General features: G+C 34.9%; 1 protein-coding gene across 1 annotated transcript in view; it reads right to left on the reverse strand.

The window, feature by feature from the left end:
- GRIK2 (glutamate ionotropic receptor kainate type subunit 2) overlaps positions 1-20,911 on the reverse strand; it is a 353,523-nt gene that overhangs the window by 22,295 nt on the left and 310,317 nt on the right. The window contains exon 14 of the mRNA XM_059842388.1: positions 16,849-17,074. Within this exon, the coding sequence (XP_059698371.1) occupies positions 16,849-17,074 (226 nt within the window). The remainder of the gene's footprint in view (positions 1-16,848; positions 17,075-20,911) is intronic.

A 20,911-nucleotide genomic window follows, 5' to 3' on the forward strand; every position in this document is an offset into this window, starting at 1 on the left:
GAAGCACCTGAAGTGGCTAAAAGTATCACAGACTGATCTGTGGATGACAAAGGTAGCATAAAAAGTAATAAGCAATAAAATAGAAAATAGAAAATGTAGTCAAGGCACCCAGATTACACTCTGGGTATAACAGCTGCTCTTCCTGCAGAACTGAAAAATGTTGATGAGCAAATGCAAAAGATTTCTGATGTTTTCAGGTCATTTTCTCTATTACTCTCATCACATGACTGAAAGATGACTCAAGCCCTACCATGAGGTGTTGCAAGAAGCCTATGTCCTGCTTTTTACATTTTTAAATCTAAAGTGTTTAGTATAATTTTATTTAAATCCTCATTAAAGGGAAGTTTGTTGTTCAAAACAAAAGAAAAAAGCTATAAAGCAAAATAGAAATTTTAATATTCATAGACAGCGTATATGAATGAACTAGCAAAATACCTACAGTATGAATAAGTGTGATGCAATAAAGCATAAGGAAAAAAAAAGAAAGAGAATTAAAAGAAAGAGAATAAAATTCTGAAACATGAGGAAATAGAAACTTCACATCTCAACCTTCAACACAAAGCAGTTGAAAAAAACCCAATTTTACAAGTCTGTGCATGGGGGGAAGAGCAGAGAGTGATTTTTAAAATGCTCTTCCAAAATCAGGGGGAAAAACTGAGTGTATAATCTTCCACTGAGTGAAGAAAAAGGCAAAAGATTACATGTAAATATTGGACCTTTTCTGCCCTCTCTTTTGTTGGTTCTTACCCCTTTTATTTCCTTATCAACTGATATAAACTATTTACTACCAAGACAAACTGGGACTGGAGGATTTACAGAATATAATCTATAAATTATCGATTGATCCTTCTCTAGCTCCTGTTTGCAGGAATGAGAATTTCTGCCAGAATTATTTTAAGCCCTTCTGTCATAGATTATAGAGGTGTTTCTTCTTTCCTGCACAAGTTCGACAACCTCAAGAGGGGAAGGAATAATTTCTAATTGCAGTTACCTGCTTACAAAAGTTTAAAATAAAAATGAAAATTTGCATAAAACACCTTTTTCTAAAGAATCTCTACGAAACTAGCAGTCTCCCAGAGTTACTGCAGGAGCTATACATAGATATGTTTTCTGCCCTGAAGTCTCAATATGTAAAGATTTATGAACATAATGATGTGTTTATATGTAAATTATGAACATATAAGCTTTTTATATTGAGGCTTCACTGCATACAGATTAGTAATTTGAAATTCTGCTGATCTAACTGGTCTCGAAAATGCTTCCTACTAGATTTTAACTTAGCAAAATCTCCTCCCTTGTTACTTTTAGTCTGTTTTACTCATTCTATCATATGAAAGCAGTTGGAGCATATTGGGACCTGTAGAACTGATTTTGACTTTAAGTAAACCAAAAGGAAGAGCAGCATTCTGCTAACTCCTTCAATAAGTTTAGAGCCAGGAAATTTTTTGTTCCGTCATGCCAGGGGCATTTTATCAAAAGGAATGTCTATGAATTGTACTTTTCTTATCTAGAAAAACAAAAGTAACATGTAACTATGTCCTGTGGGCTTTTAAATATGCCCACAGGACATAGTTACATATTACTTTTGTTTTTCTAGATAAGAAAAGTACATTCTGAATAAACAGAGACCATGGATACCATCTCTTATTTCTCTTTTTTCTTTTGTTATTAGTAATCCCAAGACAGTTCTATTTATCTTGCAACATTATTTCTATTCTGTGTACTTGGCCTAAGTAAAAGGCAAAGGTTGTTAGGAATACACCATCATATTCAGAACTTAGGTACAAAAGTAAGATAATTTAGAACTTCTTTCAGCAGAATGGGAGAGTTCTGTCTTGTTTGTTTTGAGTTTGTTTTTCAGCATGAACCCATTCCTGTTGTGATTATGGCACCTTTATCTATCTATCTTTTATCTATCTATCTATCTATCTATCTATCTATCTATCTATCCATCCATCTATCTATCTATCCTAAAGATAGTCTGTGTTTAAATTCAATATACTGCAGTCACAATCTCACTCCAATTTAAGCATGCCTGAAGTTTCCATAAGAATGCAGAATAACACCATTTATACTGCTGGGAATGGGTGAATCATTTGAGTTCTTGCTTAACATCTCTTATCCCATCACTCAGCCCTGTCAAGAACCACAATCTAAATGTTCTGCCACCAAACTGCTTGTGTGCTTAGTCATATCCTACTTGAAAGTTTTGGGGTTTTTATTGTTCTGTTATCCCCATTCATCTTTTACTATGACAAAATTTTACTTTTACAAGACGAAATTCAGCCCAGTCCTTCGGAGCAGACATTCCCTCCCAGGAGATAGCTGGTCACACACTATGTGGAGTTCAGTTTCTCACAAGTGTCGTGCATACTGCAGTCATAGGCAGGACAGAAACAACATGGAATGTTTACACCTAACTGTGGAGCAGATGTTCAGATTATGAAGAACCATGGAAAATGTTTCCTACAGCCTCATACACCACAGGGACTGAAACACCTTCCTGGAATCTAGAGTATAGTCAGCGCTCAGTAATAAAGACTGACAGTCACAGCTATTACATGCTGTAGGAAAGTATTAGGTGCTGGCTACAGGAGAAACCCTTATTTTATCACCATAGAAATGTTTTTGTTTTAAAATTTACAGCCACCTCAGCTCCCTAACCCTCTTTACCTTCTCTGAGCAGGATGGGGAGGAAGCAACAGAAAGAAGGGTAAATGTAGCTTGGTTCATTCTTCCTATCTGTGGGTTCTAAAAACTCCAAGAAATGCACGAAGAAAGAAAAGGAATTCTATCAGTTCCCAGTCCCTGGCTCCATTTTCAAAATCAGCTTTTTGATGGAAAAAAACAGTGTTTGTAGATTCTTATTTTTAAGCCAGACACCTTCTGTTACATTACGATTATAATATTTTAATACTAGACATGGAGTAAACAGAAAATGTTCATTAATTTGCAGTTACTAAAAAGGAAAATTCTCAGTAGATGGCTACTGCTTAACTAGATTTTAGCAGTCTAAATTATCTAAATTAAAACTGCAAACATTCAAGACAAAATCCAAACCAAACCTGCTCATTATACCTTTACATATATATTTACATATACACCCACACCCACATATATATATATATATATATATGTATTCATTTTTGAGGTACATGTATGGCTTGGAAAAGACAAGTTTCTGGTAAATAAGGGAATACTTAAAATCTATATTTTATGCCTAATGTAATCAAAACACTTTCTCACTTTCTCAGTGGTGTGTTCTCTAACTGTTTTCACTTATTCCCACTCATAACCAATTCCCAGCTAAGGCTAATTTCTGGTCATTTCTTTATGGAACCATTGTTTTAAAGTTCATGTAGGTATATAAAGCTGAAATGCAAACAAGATGGATGATATAGCTGAGATTTATTACTTATTAATTTCCTAGACTTAAATATGCAAAAAATTTGTATCAAAGTCAGATGAATATTTGAGAGTTGGAAGTACAGTAGCCATTAAGTAATTCTCATGTTCATAAGTACTTATTGTTTTAGGACAGGGAAAAGAACATACTTAAAAATAGTAATTTGCAACTAGATTAAAACATATTTATCCTCTACAGTGAGTATATTATAAAACAAAACAAAACAGGATAATGGTTGCCTATAATGAATTATTCAAATAAGACATGACAGTAACGGGTTTATACACAGTTTCTTTTTGTAGTATCAAGGTAGCCTGAACAAAATGAAGATGTTTATGGATTTCTTTTACTGGTTTAAATGCTCAGATCATTATTAAATTACTTTATTAGCCCTCCAGCTATATCTTTTCTTTTTTTGACACAGGTTAAGTTTTTTTCAGCCACTCCTCAAACTATCATTATAAACTGCTCTAAAGCACATCTCTTAGATTAAACAAATGAGCGATAGTAACATTTTTCATAGGCTCTTCATGCATTTTAAAATCAGAGAATATTTAAAAATATCATTATCATAATATACCATTATCTCTTTACCCCTGTTGAATTGCACAGCTGCAGAATGGGAAGATCTCTTTGTTGAAACCTCTAGTGAGAAAATCAATGATATCATTTTTTGCCACAGATAACAGTATTTGATATTTGTACAGTGCTTTCTTTTTTCAATGCACCTTGCAAATCTGTGGCACTCACATATGAATGGTTTGCAAATATAGCCTCCTTTGAAAGAGGTATTTGTCTAACACTACCCAAAAATAAACAGATGAATTAACAAAGCCTAAAGAAATTATACAAGTGTTTCTGGTATATTTAACGATTTTGGTCAGTCAGATAAGATTAGGCTGAAAGACAAGTGTAAGGTCATAACAAAACTGTCCCACCTGAAAACTCATTTCACACTCTTGCAGAAAACCTCAATCCTTTGGCAAGCTATAAGGGAAATTCTCTAAACAATTAATATCTTATTATTAACTGTTTCATCATGGGTATGAACTGAGATGTGAAGTGGCCCTGGGTGCATCTAACTACAAACCATGGAAATACCATGTGCTGGGATGTAATTCGCCAGCTTTTTCTAGTTAAGGGCAATGTATCAGGCCAGAGAAATTTTAAATTTGTAGATGAGTCTTTGTCAATTCAATCTGTAGATTCATGGAATCATAGAATCATTAATTTTGGAAAAGACCTCCAAGATCGTCAAGTCCAATTTTTTACCAAACACCACCTTGTCAATTAAACCATGGCATAAATTGCAACATCCTGTTGTTCCATGAACACATTGAGGGATGGTGATTGCACAACTTCCCTGGACACCCCATTCCAATACTTGCCACCACTTCCAGCAGAGAAATTCTTCCTCATGTCCAACCTGAACCTCTCCTGGAGCCGCTTGAGGCCATTTCCCCTTTTCCTGTTGTTAGTTGCCTGGGAGAAAGGGCCAACCTTCTTGAAGGTCTCTCCTAAGCCTCATTTCCTCCAGGCTAAACAACCCCAGCTCCCTCAGTTGCTTCTCATATGACTTACTCCTAGGCCATTTACACAACATATGGGAATACCATACATTATGGTCATAAGCACAATAACATCAACATGAATTTTTAATAATATCTTTGCTTTGGTTGTATCTGTTTGGAAAGTTCCTACTAGAAGCCCCTTCTCTAGCGCAAAGTCGGCTCACAAACACAACAGGATGTTAAATGTTTTGGCAATTCCTTGTTGCTATAAAGCTCAGTCTCAGCATGCCTCCCAGATTGTGCCTCAATATGCTCATAATCCTGAGGCAACCATAAAAAACAGTTCTTTCATCAAATATGCTATGTTACCTACCTAGTTACACATTCTTACATTTCCAAAATAATAAATTAACCGCCCAGGCAGTTGAAATTCTTAAATTAGTTTCAATACATGGCTTGACCTGCATAAAAATAAATAATTTGGACCTTTTTTTATTTTCATTATGTTCAACTAATGAAGACAAATGTATTAATTTGTTTTAGTTATAGGAGAACTGAAGCTCAGCACTTTTATGCATGTATAAGTGATGAATATTACAGTTCATATTGTATGAAGGATTACAGACTAAGTGCAGACAAGCATAAGAAAAAGGCATTCTGTCTTGGTACATGGTTTCCTATTTATTTCTACAGAGACAGATTTGTTTATATGTCTCATCTCCAAGGACAAGTAAAAAATTCTCAGGTTATGTAATATATATGGTCTGATGGTAACAAGTATCTTCAAAAGATCTGGGGAATCTTAACCATAAAAACAAATTATTGCATAGAATTATTATTATTATTATTATTATTATTACTTTAGATCTTGAAAACTATAGGCAGTAGGAAGATGTTTTTTTCATGTATTCATATTCAAAGTGTTGGAGTTTTTTTTATTAACTGAGTATATGTATACATATACATAAGAAAACATGCACAGTTTTTAAGTAGCATTCTGAACTGTGAGCTGGAAACTTTTCTCCAGGAGCAGTACTTTACAACAACTGACAAAGGTGGCTCAGATATCCTGTGTCCCACACAGTATCAGCAGGAAATAGCTACAGATTCTGAAATCACAACAACAAATCAACAGCCAATGTTGATTGGGTTTCGTACTTTACAGAGGAAATCTGAGAATACATTTGCAAAAATGAAAATTTTAAACTTCCAAACTGTTCACTATTTTCAGATATGTAGAATTTTGTTTCAGTTGCATCAACCAAGTGTATTGTTAATAATTTTGGGGACTAAATGTACCTGTTATTCCTTTCAGCTTTGAAACTGCTTTTTGAAAGATTTCTTTTTGAAAGGCATCATTCATATCTGTGGCTATGCTGGTTTTACATAAATATATTTAATCATAGGTGTGTAAAAAGAATAGACCTTCTGTTTACCCACCAGTGTCAGACACAACAGAGTTACTGGAAGAGAAGAAAATCTCACCAACTGACTCTTTCCGGAGCCTAGGGTGTTATTTTTCTTTTATTTCTTCAAACAAGGCAACATAGAATACTGATTTTAGAAAATTGTTAATGTTTAAGAGAAGTAACAAAAAATATTTAAGGAAAAAAAATACCCTGCCTGTGTCTCCTGGAAAAAAAAAATCTAAAATTATGTTCCGCATTGATCATTGACTACCAAACGTATGTATTAGTTGAAATAAATGTGCCAGTAATGCTCAGTGCCAGTCATTGTGCTCACTGGGCATTGTTTTCTAGTCTTGCCTGAGATTTAAGGAAAGTTTTCAAAACTACTCTTCAAAATATGTCACCTTTTAAATTTGGTGGAGGTGTGAAAAGAGAATTATGTCAGGATATGGAAAGCAGCCTCAGCTACAATAGGGACTTAACTTCAAAGAGTATGGAATATTTATAAACTCCAAGCAGTTACTTTTGAAAGGATCCATGGGATCCTTCTTTTAATGCTTTTAATATTAGCCAGTATTATAATTCTTTGTGGCTCTCTTCCTACCATAATGTTCTTTGATTCTTAGCCTAGACATGCAGGAGGAAAAAAAAAGATAAAAAAGAGGCACCAATGTGAAGGGGATGATACTCAAGTTCTGCAAACTTTGAGACAGAATGAATGGAAGTACTGAGAAAATAACAATTTTAAACATATGGAAAAGTCACTTAGATACCTCCCCTCTGCACTGCATCCAATCACATCTGTCAAATTACAGCTGTTTTGTTTCTCCTACTGAGAGATACATAAGATCTTTTTGAAACTACCAGAAAGCAGGAAAGTCTCTCAGGATGGTCTTCAGACTTGGCCTAACAGCTTCCTGTGCAGAAATCCCATTTTCTCTTCCACATCCCTGTTTGCCTACTATCACTGCTTCCTTCATACTGTGAATACTTCCAGCCTCATTAGCAGCTATTTAGACAAATATGAAGCAAAATAATTTCATGAGAAAAAAAAAAAGGTGGACATTATTCTGCTGGTTTAGTCCACTAAAGCAGCTCAAATAGCTGTCGGTTTTTGCTAAGTGCAGCAGTTTGACATGACAGTGAAAATTCAGCCTTACTTTTGTATTCACATATGTTAGAGATAGAACTGTTATGTCTGGGGAGCTTCATTTTGTTTGTTTGGTTGGTTGGTTTTGGGTTTTGCTGTTAGTTTATTTATTTATTTTCAATTTAATAAATGATCTTGTTCACAAAATCAATCTTTAAATCCTTGCTATCCCTGTTGTTTCTAATAGAAGTATATTAAAATCAGAGGAACAGGCTGAAAATGTGCAGGAATGCTTGTGCAACTGTGCTGGAACAAAGAAAAGCACCATAGAATGGAAGCAGTAGGCGTGTAAAAGTCTCTTGTCAAACACTTCTTTAGGTAAAAAGTCTTTCTTTCAAATCTGTCCTCAAAAAGCAGTTGGAGAAGCAACAAAGAACGTCATCTTCTTACTAAGAAGAAAGCACTTTCTCAGAACTGAGCATTGTAAAAATTAATGTAATTGGTCTGATTAGGTACAGTAAAACATACTGGGAATACTGAAGTAAGTTCAAAGCATTCAGTGATTAAAATCTAACACTCCAACCCAATCCTATTGGTGTATCTAGTAACTTTCTCTAAGTGTAAAAGCAAACAGAAAGAAAATGAGAAAAAAAAGGACAAGGGGAAAAAGGAAAAGTGAAAGGGAAAAAAAAAAAAAAAGAAAAAGAAATTAACTGTATAAAACATGACATCAAAGGAATAGAACAGAACAGAATATTTCAGTTTAAAGGGACCTACAACAATCATTTTGTCCAACTGACTGGCCAATCCAGGGCTGACCAAGTAAAAGCACATTGGTAAAGGCATTGTCCAAATGTCTCTTAAACATTGATAGGCTTGGGGTTTCACCTCTCTAGAAAGTACATTCCAGTGTTTGACCCCCCCTCTGGATAAAGAAATGCTTCCTAATATCCAGTTTAAAACTCTCCTGGTGCAGCTTTAAACCATTCCCACACATCCTATTCATATATGCTGTTGCAAATAGCAAAGCTCTGGTCTTTTAAAAGCTGGACATAACATAGGGGACAACATCCTACACATCTAAAGGATGATGAAGTGCTCATCATGCATTTACAGGGCATTTACTCATATTTTACCCACTTTGTACTTTGCCGACAAGCCCCAAAAGTAAACTAATGTCTAGACATTTGCACAAACAAAAAAAAAAAAAACCCAAACAAAAACCCTCCAAAAACAAACAAACAAAAACCCCAAAAACACCAAAACAAACCAACAAACCCCCCTCCTCCCAAAAAAAAAACAAAACCAAAAAAACCCCAAACAACACCAAAAAAAAATCCCTGGCTGAAAAATCCATTGGGAATAATAAATGCAGCAGGGAAGGAGGCTGGCTAAACTCTAAGAGGAGAGTTAAGATTATTCTTTTCACTTGCTGTTGCATATTTAGGAAATGAATAATTTATTTGTTTGTATTTTTAATATATTAAGCTATAGTATTTGAAGTTACAAGCATCTATTAGAAGATCTCTCTTGAGTAATTTATATGCCCCACTCTGCCTGATTTAAAATTTTCTACATTTAGAAACATGCCCTTAAAAAAAGTCAGATAGTGAAATATTTTGTAAAACACCTGCATTAAGAACATGGTCAGGTCAGCTAAAAGAATTCCATCCTATAATATAAAAACTTTCACTGTGAATATTTCTTGTAGGTCACTCCCTAGAGACAGAACAGGTAATATAAATCAGCTGAATCTATCCATAGTTACAGAATACAACGTGAGAATTAACTCTTATACATTCACTAATCAAACGCTTTATTTGTTCAAATTATCTTTGAATCCAGCAGCCTACCACTGAGGTAGGAAGAATGCTATTTTATTTAATTTATTAATGGCTTAGATAAATATAAATAATTAATTAAGTCATATTCCTAGAGAAGATATCAAGTAGCAGATCATAAATTATTGTCTGAATTCTTTCTTTTCTGCAGTGGAATCTTTAATTTAAGTGAATGGACTGTGAAATACTCTTTCTAGATTCTGTGACTGATGAAATTATATTAATTTGACTGTCTTCAAAATGCACGTACTCCAAACAGCATTCTAATTACATGCCACACAGCTGACTGAAATTCAAAAAAAATAACAAAAGAAAGGAAACTAACCCCACTTTTGAGTCTGGTTTTACAAAAATAAAATTTTAAAATGTTAAGATTGGTTACATTTTTGCAAAAATATATAAAGAAATGTCTACACATAAGTGATGTGCATATTACATTAGTTGGCCAAGGAGATTTTTTGGAATTCATATGTGAGTGGGCACAATTTTTAGAATCTCTTAGACCAATATACAGTGAAAAATATTTTTGTGTGAGAGATAAAAAATTCTGTTAAAGTGACATTGTATTTGATATTTCATTTGAATTTACAGAAAATAAAACTGCTGAAAAAGGCACCTGTGAATCAATAGAACAGGATATCCTTGAAGTTTTGTTTCCTGCTTTGAACGTAAGTGACTATGCTGATATCTGGGGCCTGCAGCCAATGCATTTCTGCTGCAATGCTGTCGATTTTACTCATACATCTTTCTTTTTGACATGTGAGGTATAACTTGCTTGCATCATAGTAGTTACCAGCTTTCTATTGTGAATTTATAAACATCCCCTATGCAGCTCTATTTTATGCACTCATATGAATTAATTTTCATAACTCTATCTGCATTACTGTTACAAGTTATTGCAACTTTATATAATGGATATTTACCTAAGACTTATCTGGGCAATGAAATGCTGGAAATGTTGATCCCAGAATACATCACTTTACATCATTTGTATCCTGAGAGATGTATTTTGTGTCCATGCACAGTGAAGAGTCTCTAAACAGCCAGGGGAGTGCAATTTTTGGGGATTTTTTTAAACAATATTTGAGTTAACAATTAGCTTCAAAAATCTAAATGTTAAATTCTTTCTAGAATTTCTCGGGGTATCTTGGCAGTCTATCAATGTGGAAGTGCCAGGGACACAAAGAGTGATATGATCTAGAAGAGTCATAGCTTGATCTGCTCGACCACAGCTAGTGAAGAGTTAGTCAAAAAACATTGCAAAAGTGAAGAGAATCATGTAATATATTCAAAGATTCTTCTCATTATATTTTGCAACTGAGGCATTATTGATATTTATAGCAGAATTTGATTGTATTAACTGCAAAGGAATAAAGGATAAAGAAATGGGTATTTCACCTTTTTCTCAATTTTTTTCTTTTTGCCTCACCGTTATCAGTGTTTTAGGAACATCACTGCTACACCACTAAAGCCCCCTCTTAATCTAATTCTGCAATTTTCTGCAGCTCAATGACAGAGAGACATAGGAGAAATTACTAGCTCTAATTTCTTCCATGCACCATATCTATATACTATTTTCCATTTCGTATTTCTTAAGAGCTAGAAGAAATTTATGCAATTTTTAAGATTACTTACACACACCATTTGTCATTTTCAAAATGTCAAAGGCATTACTTTGCATATATCTCCACACACACAGAGTTTGTCTGGCATATACTGACAGGATACTCCTCATCTGCTATGTAAAGGTGCATGCTCAGTAGATCTATTCATGTGGAATCAGTTCCAAATATTCACTTGTCAGCCATCTATGTGCTCCAGGTTCAACACTGAAGCAAATGGCAATTCAGAAGAAAATCTGCCCAAGCCAGATGGGAAGTAGCCTGCTGTCAAACATGCTGAAGAGAAAGAGGAATTTAGAAAAGAAATAAGAACCTGAAACACCATCCCAGAGAGATGAAGTATGATTTTTCCAAAAGATGATTTCAACTATATTTCTTCCAATTGGAAAGTAGAAAACTGAAAGAAAAAAAAACCAAAAAAACAAACAAACAAAAAAACCCACAAAAAAAACAAAAAAGAACAACGCCCCCACCCAAACACACAAAAATAAAATAAGAAAAAAAAAAAAAGTAGCTTCACAGAGCATTAAGGCTTTAACATAAAGTGTGAAAAAGCTGCATTTCTAACCTTCCATGTGGTTCGCATTAGCAAAATTTTAATAAATATTCTATATAACATAGCATTTGCCACTTAATATTACTGTGTTTTATAGCATGTTGACCATAGAAAATTCACATTAACTGTGTTTCAGTAGGACATAAAAAGTAGATTGCTGGGTAGTCCAGATTTTCTTGAAAATAATGCTATAATATGTTTGATAGGATGACCATAAGCATTTGGATGTATCATAAACATTTAGGAGCTCATTGTAATTGTAAATTTAGGCCCAACTGGGCTATACTCAAGAACAACCCAAATTTTAAACAAGCATGATGATGAAATGGGAAGTTGAAACCACTGGAAATGATAATAAACACTTCAGATTATCTGTAATGGAAAGAATAAGTTGCCCTGCATACCCAAAGGGTTTGTTCTCCCTCCCTCCTCCTCTCCCACTACCCCTTTGTTAATTGTCTCTTTGTGTCTTTTCACTCTCTTTCTTTTTCCCTCCTTCCCACCCCTCATTCCTCCCTTGAACATCACTATTGGATGATGAGGTGAATGCCCCCACAAAGACAGATTCCAACCACTAAAAGACACTCATGTGCACTTCTAATAGATAACTGTGGGTAATATCTATACAGATTATTATAAGATGAAAGAAATTAGAAAGCAACTATACACCATGTTGACAACAATATGCAAATAATTTTCCTCTCTGTCAGATTCACTCATGGAGAGCACAGACCTGGCAAAATAGTGCCTCCTGATAAAACATGCTAGAATAAAGCAAAGAAAAACCTTTTGCATGTGGATCTTCAAACTGGAAGATTTAAAAAAAAAATCAAACAAACATTCTCTAGCAGAGCAACTATTATACTCTTGGTTAAAAAGCTATAAACAATGTTGTAAAGATAGACAACAAAACAGACACAACCCATTACAAGATTCTCCCTTATCTGCTCCAAACCTCAGTTGCTATAAGACATCTCATCCCAGGTCTGTTATTCTCTTTTCCTTATTATTCAAGGTTTTTTAGCCTAGCATCAGAAGTGGCTGACTGAAAATGAATTTTGGTGCATATGAAACTTTAATTTAAAAACATATACCATGAGAATCAGTCATTGTCTGCATAATTTACCAAATTCACTCTCCCTAGTTTATATTTCAGTGCTGCAAAGATACCATACAGAATTCTGCTTTGCACCTATTTCAAGTGTCACTGTATCTTGTTGATTTTAAAGATGTGTGCTGATTCTGACAATCCTATTTTGCACAGAAAGCACATTGTTCCCAGTTTTCTTCCTCAAAGTTACATTTTAGCAATCTAAACTTTCTTTACTTCACTAATGTTTTCAGAGTAAATAAAATAATCATTCTCCAAATTTTGGGAAGGAATTTATACCCATATACTTCCTGATCCACTGGTTTTTGGGTTTGTTTTTTTTCTCCTAATCTTCTGCAACTTTCTTTCTCTAAATTTAAAATATTAACATCATGAGCAAAGAACCTTTACTGTAGCACTCTAAATTAGTGCTATATTTTCTTGGTTGCATTTTCCAAGTGATTATCTTGTCATAAACTCATAGAATACTTTTCTGTTAGGAAAGCTTTTAGATCTTTTTCTTGTAGCTGCTTAAACTCAAGCAAATTATTTTCTCACTAATTATTATTCTATTATCTTCAAAATAATCAAGATATGTTGCATCTACTTCCTTTGGTGCTGCTCTCCAAAAGTAACCACATCATTTCTACTGCAGTCAACATAAGATCTGTAACTGCTTCCTGCAAATTTAACCTTATGTGCAAAGACATCTGCACATTTCAAGCCACTGTTCCTGGTGATAAACTGGATTTTTTGTAAATTTTGCAGATGACATCTACATCTTCCCAACACCATACCTGTAGCACCATATCAAGTTTAAAAAGGGCAAGTGCTGCATTCTGCACCTGGGACTGAGCCACCCTGGTTGTGCGTAGACACTAGGGAAAAAGAGGCTGGAGAGCAGCACTGTGGAAAGGGACCTGGGAGTCCTGGTCAATGGCAAGTGGAATCTGAGCCAGCAGTGCCCTGGCAGCCAAGAGGGCCATCCTGGAGTGTCCTGGGGGGCATCATGCACAGCATGGCCAGCCGGGCAAGGGAGGGGATTGTCCCGCTTTGCTCTGCACTGGGGCAACCTCACCTCGAGTGCTGGGGGCAGTTTTGGGAACCACAATACAAGACATTAAACTATTAGAGAGCATCCAAATGAGGGCCACAAAGGTGGTGAAGAGTCTGGAGGAGAAGCTTTCTGAGGAGCAACTGAGATCACTTTGTCTGTTCAGCCTGGAGGAGACAAAGGGGAGACCCCACTGCAGTTACATCTTCCTCATGAGGAGAGGAGACAAGGCAGGTACAGATCTCTTCACTGTGGTGACCAGTGACAAGACTAGAAACAGCATGAAGCTGAGTCAGGGGACGTTTAGATTTGATATCAGGAAATGGTTCTTTAACCAGAGGGTGGCTTGGCCCTGAAACTGGCCCCCCCAAGGAAGTGGCCACAGCATCAGCAATGTCTGAGTTCAAGTGTTTGGACAATGCTCTCAGGCACATGGTGTGATTTTTAGAGTGTCCTGTTCAGGGTCATGAGTTGAATTCAACGATCCTGATGGGTCCCTTCCAACACAGTATATTCTGTGATTCTGTGATTCCATAAGCACAAGTAGTTCTGTACTGCTCTTGGAGGCAAGGTGCCTCTCAAATAGGCAAAAGCAGCAGCATATACTTTGTATCTGAAGCCATTACACTGCAGTTTTCCAAGCACTTGACAAGTTACTTGTAGGATTATTAACTCTAAAAAGATATTACTCAGTTGCATGTCTATAAACTCTTTTCATAGTCATTAAATAATGATATAATCTACTTCTGTAGATATAACCATGTCATTAGTCCTTTTAAAGTCTCCAGAATTATTTTTTCCTGTAGAAATGAGATTAGCTATAATGCATGAGAAAATTTTGCATTATCCACTGCTCTGTAATACTTTTTAGCTCCAATAAAGCAAAATATTTAACAAAACTATTCTGACAGACATTATGGAAATGCTTCTTCATAAGGATTCCTTTCGAATGCATGTGCAAACTATGCATCATTCTAGCAGAGGTTGCACAATCCCTTTCCTCTGAGTCTGTGCACCTAATACACAGGATATAAACCCATTAAAAATGTCAGCTCTCTCAACAGTATTTCATAGATACTGCTGAAATATTGGATTAATCTCTTATTTTTAGCTGTTCTGGGAAAGCCCCAGATCTTGTTTTGTTCTACCTTCATTTGTTTTGTGAAAAATTTTACTTTACATCTTATTTTACATTCTGTTCTATTTCCCCTTATGAAGCTGACATTTTTTTCAGATCTTTCTTCAGCTGCTTTTGTTAAGTTTAAAACTGTTTTTAACTCTTATTTTACCACCTTTGATGACCGCTGATTCCTGCAGGTATGTCCTCTATTTGTTTCATCTTAATTCAAGACAACTGTCAGCTCACATATCCCCTTGTTCAAAACTATTTTTTCTCTTGACACAGATAATTTGTTGTTACTTGGAATCTTGTGGATGAATAAGAGCTGAATAATGTCTCTGATGTGACTCAAAATTAGTAAAAAAATAGTGCCTTCTGTCCCCATATAAAGTAGGGAACAAAGAGCAACAGAAAATTTACTGAACTGCCTTGGCTCTTTAGTTTCAATATTTCTTCCCCTAAACTTAAACTCCAGAATTCTGTTCCTGAATTAATCATTGATTGCTTTAAAGCTGTTTTCTCTGGTGTTTATGATGCTTCCTCTGACTTACACATAAACAGAACAATTTCTAGAGTGTTTTGGTCTCTCTGATGCCTATCAGTTTGGCATTTCAATGTTCACTTTCTGGGGCATGCCTCAGATGTTTCACAAGTTTGTTTGCAGATTATTTAAAGATTATAAAATATCCCTAAGATTTGACTTTTTCCATACTAAACCTGAACGGAAGGTGGATTTTATCCTCAAAATAACAAAATATTTATAAATAAGAAGATATAAGATGTCAAGAAGACCAGCAGGACTGAAGTTCAGTCCATTTTGTCATGTGCACATCTATAGACTTTATTCAGCAGTACAAGAGCCACAATAGAGCAGGGTAGAAAAATTGGTATGAATCAAAACTAGATTCCTAACAACTAACTGTTCAAAGACAGAGTTAATAGAATCATGATTTCTTCAGCAGGTGTCCATTACATATAAAATTACTGAAATAATGAAAATTTCAGAGATGTTATTGAAGTAGCAGTAAATATATCCAATATATAGATGAATCTGTATTTGATAACACTAGGTATTATCTACCTAGTAGATACCTCTTTATCCAATATATTCCAGTAAACTTTATTTCTTAAAATTCCTTTCCATGTGCTTGAATTAAACTACTGGACACAACTTTCCCAGTGCAATGATTTAACATATGTTATTAACACAGATGAAAACAGTACCAAACTTAAGACCTACCTGAGAAAAAAAGATAAAATATATCCACATCAAAGACAAAATGATAAATTCTTGTTCAAAATGAAGTTTAAAGAAATATTTGCCTGAGAAACAAGTCAGTAGAACCAGCTTACAACATTAAGTAGAATTATTGTGTGGTACTCGCAGTCTCTGTATGACACCATTTTCATTCCCATCTATCCTGAAATCTAACGCTAGATCTTCACCTCATGTCCTTGAAAAAATCCCTGTACTCAGTGGGTACTCAGTTCTTGATGAATCCTCTTTCTGTGGGTTCTAGGAGCCAAGCTACAACCAAGTTAATACCTGTAGTTGGCTTTTAATATTGCAACTAAAGTTTTGTACTTAGTAAAAAGCAGCTGACCTGGAAAATACTTAAAGGATTAGAATTTCCAAGATAATATGCAAACCCCTATTCCACAAGGGTAAATCAATATTTGTTTTGTCTGTGGCTTGGTATGGAATCTTTTCCTCCTCTTTTAGCAATCTCAGTGATTAGCCCTCTTTAAAAGACTCGGCTCCACTTGCTAATGCAAGCCTACCACTACTAGGACTTCATTCTCTAAACACAGAGATCAACATATTTAAAACTTTTTTTAATAAAATAAAGTACTGAACAGTACTGTGAACAGTACTGCTGTTGTTGTTGAACATATGGATGGTACCATGTAAGATGAATTTATCATATGAAAATATACAACTATTTATAAAGTAACAACTGCTTTCTTTTTGGAAAATACAATAAAATCCATAAACTTTGACAAAATATATATTGTGCCTGGTTGGAAAAAAGAAAATAAAGGTAAATGCTGGCAGTGTAGAGAAAGGAACAGTGTATGGGATGTTTCCCATGCTGCTGCGGCAACTAAGGTTAATGAACAGAGAACAAGGGGTTGACATATCACCTACCCATGGGAGTTCCAACACCGTAACCTTTGGAGTCTATCAGGCCTCCAATCTGTGTTAGGTTACAGTTCCTCTGTGTGACAAACTCAATGGTTGTAGACTCCATTAGAAATGCGTAATCAGAGGTAAGCACGCGTTGGATACCTTCTTCATTACTTTTGACAAGTACTGACTGCCTCCTGCTGCTCATGAAGGCCCACATCTTGTCATAAGTGGAGATTTTGGATTTCTGAAAGACAAACATTAAATGCAATATGAGTAAGAATAATATGCTTATACTAGTGAAAGCAAACTCTCAATTTGCACATTGTTCTCCTCTCAGATTTTACTGTCAGGTTTTTAGGTTTTACCAAGGCAATTTTCTAAGGAAATCTGTGTCTTTCATCTCATTTGTACTTCTCATCTTCTCCATTTAAAATAAACAACTGCACAGTCCAGATTGTCCAATGCGAAATATCTGTTGTTGATCTGTTTTTGTTGTTTATATGTTTTTATGCAGGAGGAAGGCCTACAAGTACTTCAGGTCAGTGGAAAACTATTAAGTATTTCACTCTAGCAAAGATAATAAACAATGTGGTTAAGTTTTGTAGGAGAATCTGTGGATTCTGGCGCAAGTGAAATTTCGCTCTTATTTCAATCACTCAGCTGCACAGTTCTGAAAACCTAATGCATAGCATGGCAATCTGAAGTAATCAAAGTGCTCACAGATGGCAGTGTATGGAAAAAAAAGATGTGAAGGAGAGGGCAGATAACATTTTATCTATTGTACATGACAGAAATACTAGGAGAAAGATTTTAGGTGAGAGGTAATATCACTCTCAGGTCATAAAAGGGCTATCTTGCCTTACAGAAGTCCTAAAAATTAATATGTATTTTCTGATTTAATATTTTCAGAATACAAAGAATTGTTGTGGTAGGAAAGGAGTCAGTAATTTGGGACAAAGGAGTCAGTAGTTTGGAAGAAATTAATGCTGTGCAACTACAGAGGAGTTGCTTCCTTTTTTCACCTGAGCTGGTTTAAAAAGAAAAGATTACCTTCTCTCATTTTTGTAAAACACAGCGCTTAAGAGATTATAATGACTGGATAAACTGAAGTTATTAGAAATACTGAACATTTTATACCACATTTGTCCCATCTGTTTAATAACACTACAAACTCAAGATGCATCAGAAAATGTTCTGTAATGTTAAATTTTGCCTTGTAAAAAAAAAGTAGAAATACCATGTAAACACTAGTATTATCAGACTTTTTAAGGTGTCTCTCTTCTTTTGATGTCACCCTTAAACAAATTTCCTGGAAGAAATACTAAACAAAGATTGACACTACAGATATTTCTGAAGTTCAGATGATTGACAGCCAGAAATTCTGATCCAAAAGAGAATTAGAAGTGTATGTGGAATGAAAAGAGCACTTATTTAGAAAAATAGATAACTATGTCCCCCCTCTGAAATACAATCCAAGAGCTCTTTCACTATGTCTGGGGACTTAAGAAATCAAGCAATTGAAATAAGTCTAGTGTCAATGCTAACAAAACTGAAGAATTTCAGGACTCTGAATTTCACACATTGTTATTGTACTGAACATAATCTGGGCCTGATTGCAAAACATTTTAGTAACAATAAAAGAGGAAAGGATTTCTCTTCAGAGTATTCTGTGAACACGTAGAATAGAGATGACCAAACAGGGTCTCTCTTCATAGGGTTTGTGTTTTTGTTTTCAATCAAATAACTCTTGCAAGCATTTAATATTGCATTGTAGCATAATGTACTTCAAGAAATGTATATCAGCTCTGCAGGAATCTAAGTGAATGCATAATGCAGACAGGGTGGAAATAAATGTTTTTCAATATTTGTAAAATTTTACCAAGAACCCTTATTTAATTCTTTTATCATACAGTCTTTAGCCCAGTAAATTTTTTTAGCTACTGTAAGTAATCCGAGCAATATAAAACAGTGGCAGAGAAATAAATTTTAGCAAATGGTTACACATGTTGGTCGGGGGGCAAGGAAAAGCCAAATGAGATACAACAAGAAAAAAAAAAAAAGGAACTGCAATACATATGTATTTTTCTATTTTTGTTGAGAAAAAAATAAACTCAAGGATGAAAAAATATCAGCAAGGGGAATGGTTGCTTTCTACTCAATCATTAGAACATGTGAAAAAAATACAATATCCTTAATATCCTTTAAAGGACAGAACGTTGATATTATGACTGATTTAATCAGCTAGGATGAAGCCACTGCTGCTATTGAAAAGAAAAGAAAAAAGGCATCGACAAAATCAGAGAAAGCTTCTGCACAGAGCAGCTCATTTACTGGAATAATTAAAATGAAATGAAAGCATTAAAACAGTCTACACATGATTAATGAAGAGAAGAGAAGAGAAGAGAAGAGAAGAGAAGAGAAGAGAAGAGAAGAGAAGAGAAGAGAAGAGAAGAGAGAACACAAAAGCTAGAATACCAGTCCACATGGCTCACAACTGTAAAGTTGATGAGGATGATAGAAAGTGCACAAAAAGTGAATGCTTTTGCACTATTTTCTTCCACTTCTAAAAGCTGAAATTGTGCCAGAGAATAGAGCCATTCTAATTTTGAACCCTATGTTTACTTTTTTTTTTAATGCACAAGAGATTTTTTTTTTTCCATCTTAAATTAAAAAACCTTACTCATTTGATTTAGGAAAATATAACCACAAATAGTTATCCTGTGTTTGCCAAAATACTCAGCAGACTCATTGATGAAAATCAAGAAGTCAGAACGGTGAAAGGCATCAGAGGCCCATTTGACATTGAATTAAAGATAATGACACTCCAACATGCTTCCTGTGGTTATGACTGTATCATTCAAACTGTTAGAAGCAGATGCTGCAATTTACATTATGTTTCCACCTTCTTTCACTGTGTGCAAATCAATCTGGTTAATCAACCTATATACTCCATCAATGAAGTGTATAATTTTATCTGGGTTAGTTCACCATATTGTTTCATCTAACTGGAAATCACTATCGGGAAATCCAACCTAAATTGAAATCAACGGGAAATGATGTTTGCATAAGTTAACTTGTGGTGACATGATTTACCATGCTTGTGTTTCCTCAGGAGTGCTGAAGACATAAGAAAGCTGCCTATGCCTTGAATTTCACGAGAAGAAAAAAGAGAACTAACTAATAGGAAAGCTGGAAATGAAAAGATTAAGCAAATCTAGAAACTCATCTCAGCATCAAACCTGATGCATAAAATGTTAGCTCTCACATATTACATTCAGAGGATACTGTCAGTGTCACACTCAGCGTTCATGAATTAAACATCATTGAAAGATAACTGTGCTTGTCAGGGACCACAAATGGAACCATGGCAAAGGCTCTAAGTTAGTCATAGTCTAATGCTATGTATAAACATGAGTCTGGAAACAGAATGAGTCATTGTCAGTAATGTGTTACTTACTGCTCCATCCTGGAGCACTGGCTTGGAAAGAAATATCTGAGCAGCGGGACTCTGGACCACAAGGTTAGAAAAATATCAGAATGTTGAAAATATGACAGAATAAACAAGGATCAAAGTACATGGAAGCAGACTTCATAATAAAAGTCAAGAACAGATAAATGCATAGTAAAAATATGCCAGGCTATTTCTGACATTTCTCTATGAAGGAAAAATTACAGGTCCATTAATGGAGATTTTTATTTTAATGATAGCTTACAACTTCTTTTCTGCCTTCTAAAAGCATTTAGGTGCCACAGAAAATGCTTCAGCTTTGCTTTCACCCATGCAAAATTTAAACTTAAAAGAGTCTGTAGTAACTAAGGAAAGATTGAAGGTAATTAAGATTCAATTTTGAAAAAAAAAAAAATTCAGCAACCCAGTACTGATATATTTTATGAAAGCATTCTCTACCACATGAGAATTAAATCATCAGAATCATTATGTGAGGGAAAAAGCCCACAGATTCCCAATCCTACTACAGTATTTTCTATTTAAGAGTATGAGTATAACAGCTTTGTGACTTTTGTTTTCCTGAGCATTGCATGCTTAGTGGACACAAGTCGCTTTTCTTAAAGTTGATTAGTG

Source organism: Haemorhous mexicanus, chromosome 3 (genome assembly GCF_027477595.1).
Source record: "Haemorhous mexicanus isolate bHaeMex1 chromosome 3, bHaeMex1.pri, whole genome shotgun sequence".
Lineage (NCBI taxonomy): Eukaryota > Metazoa > Chordata > Aves > Passeriformes > Fringillidae > Haemorhous > Haemorhous mexicanus.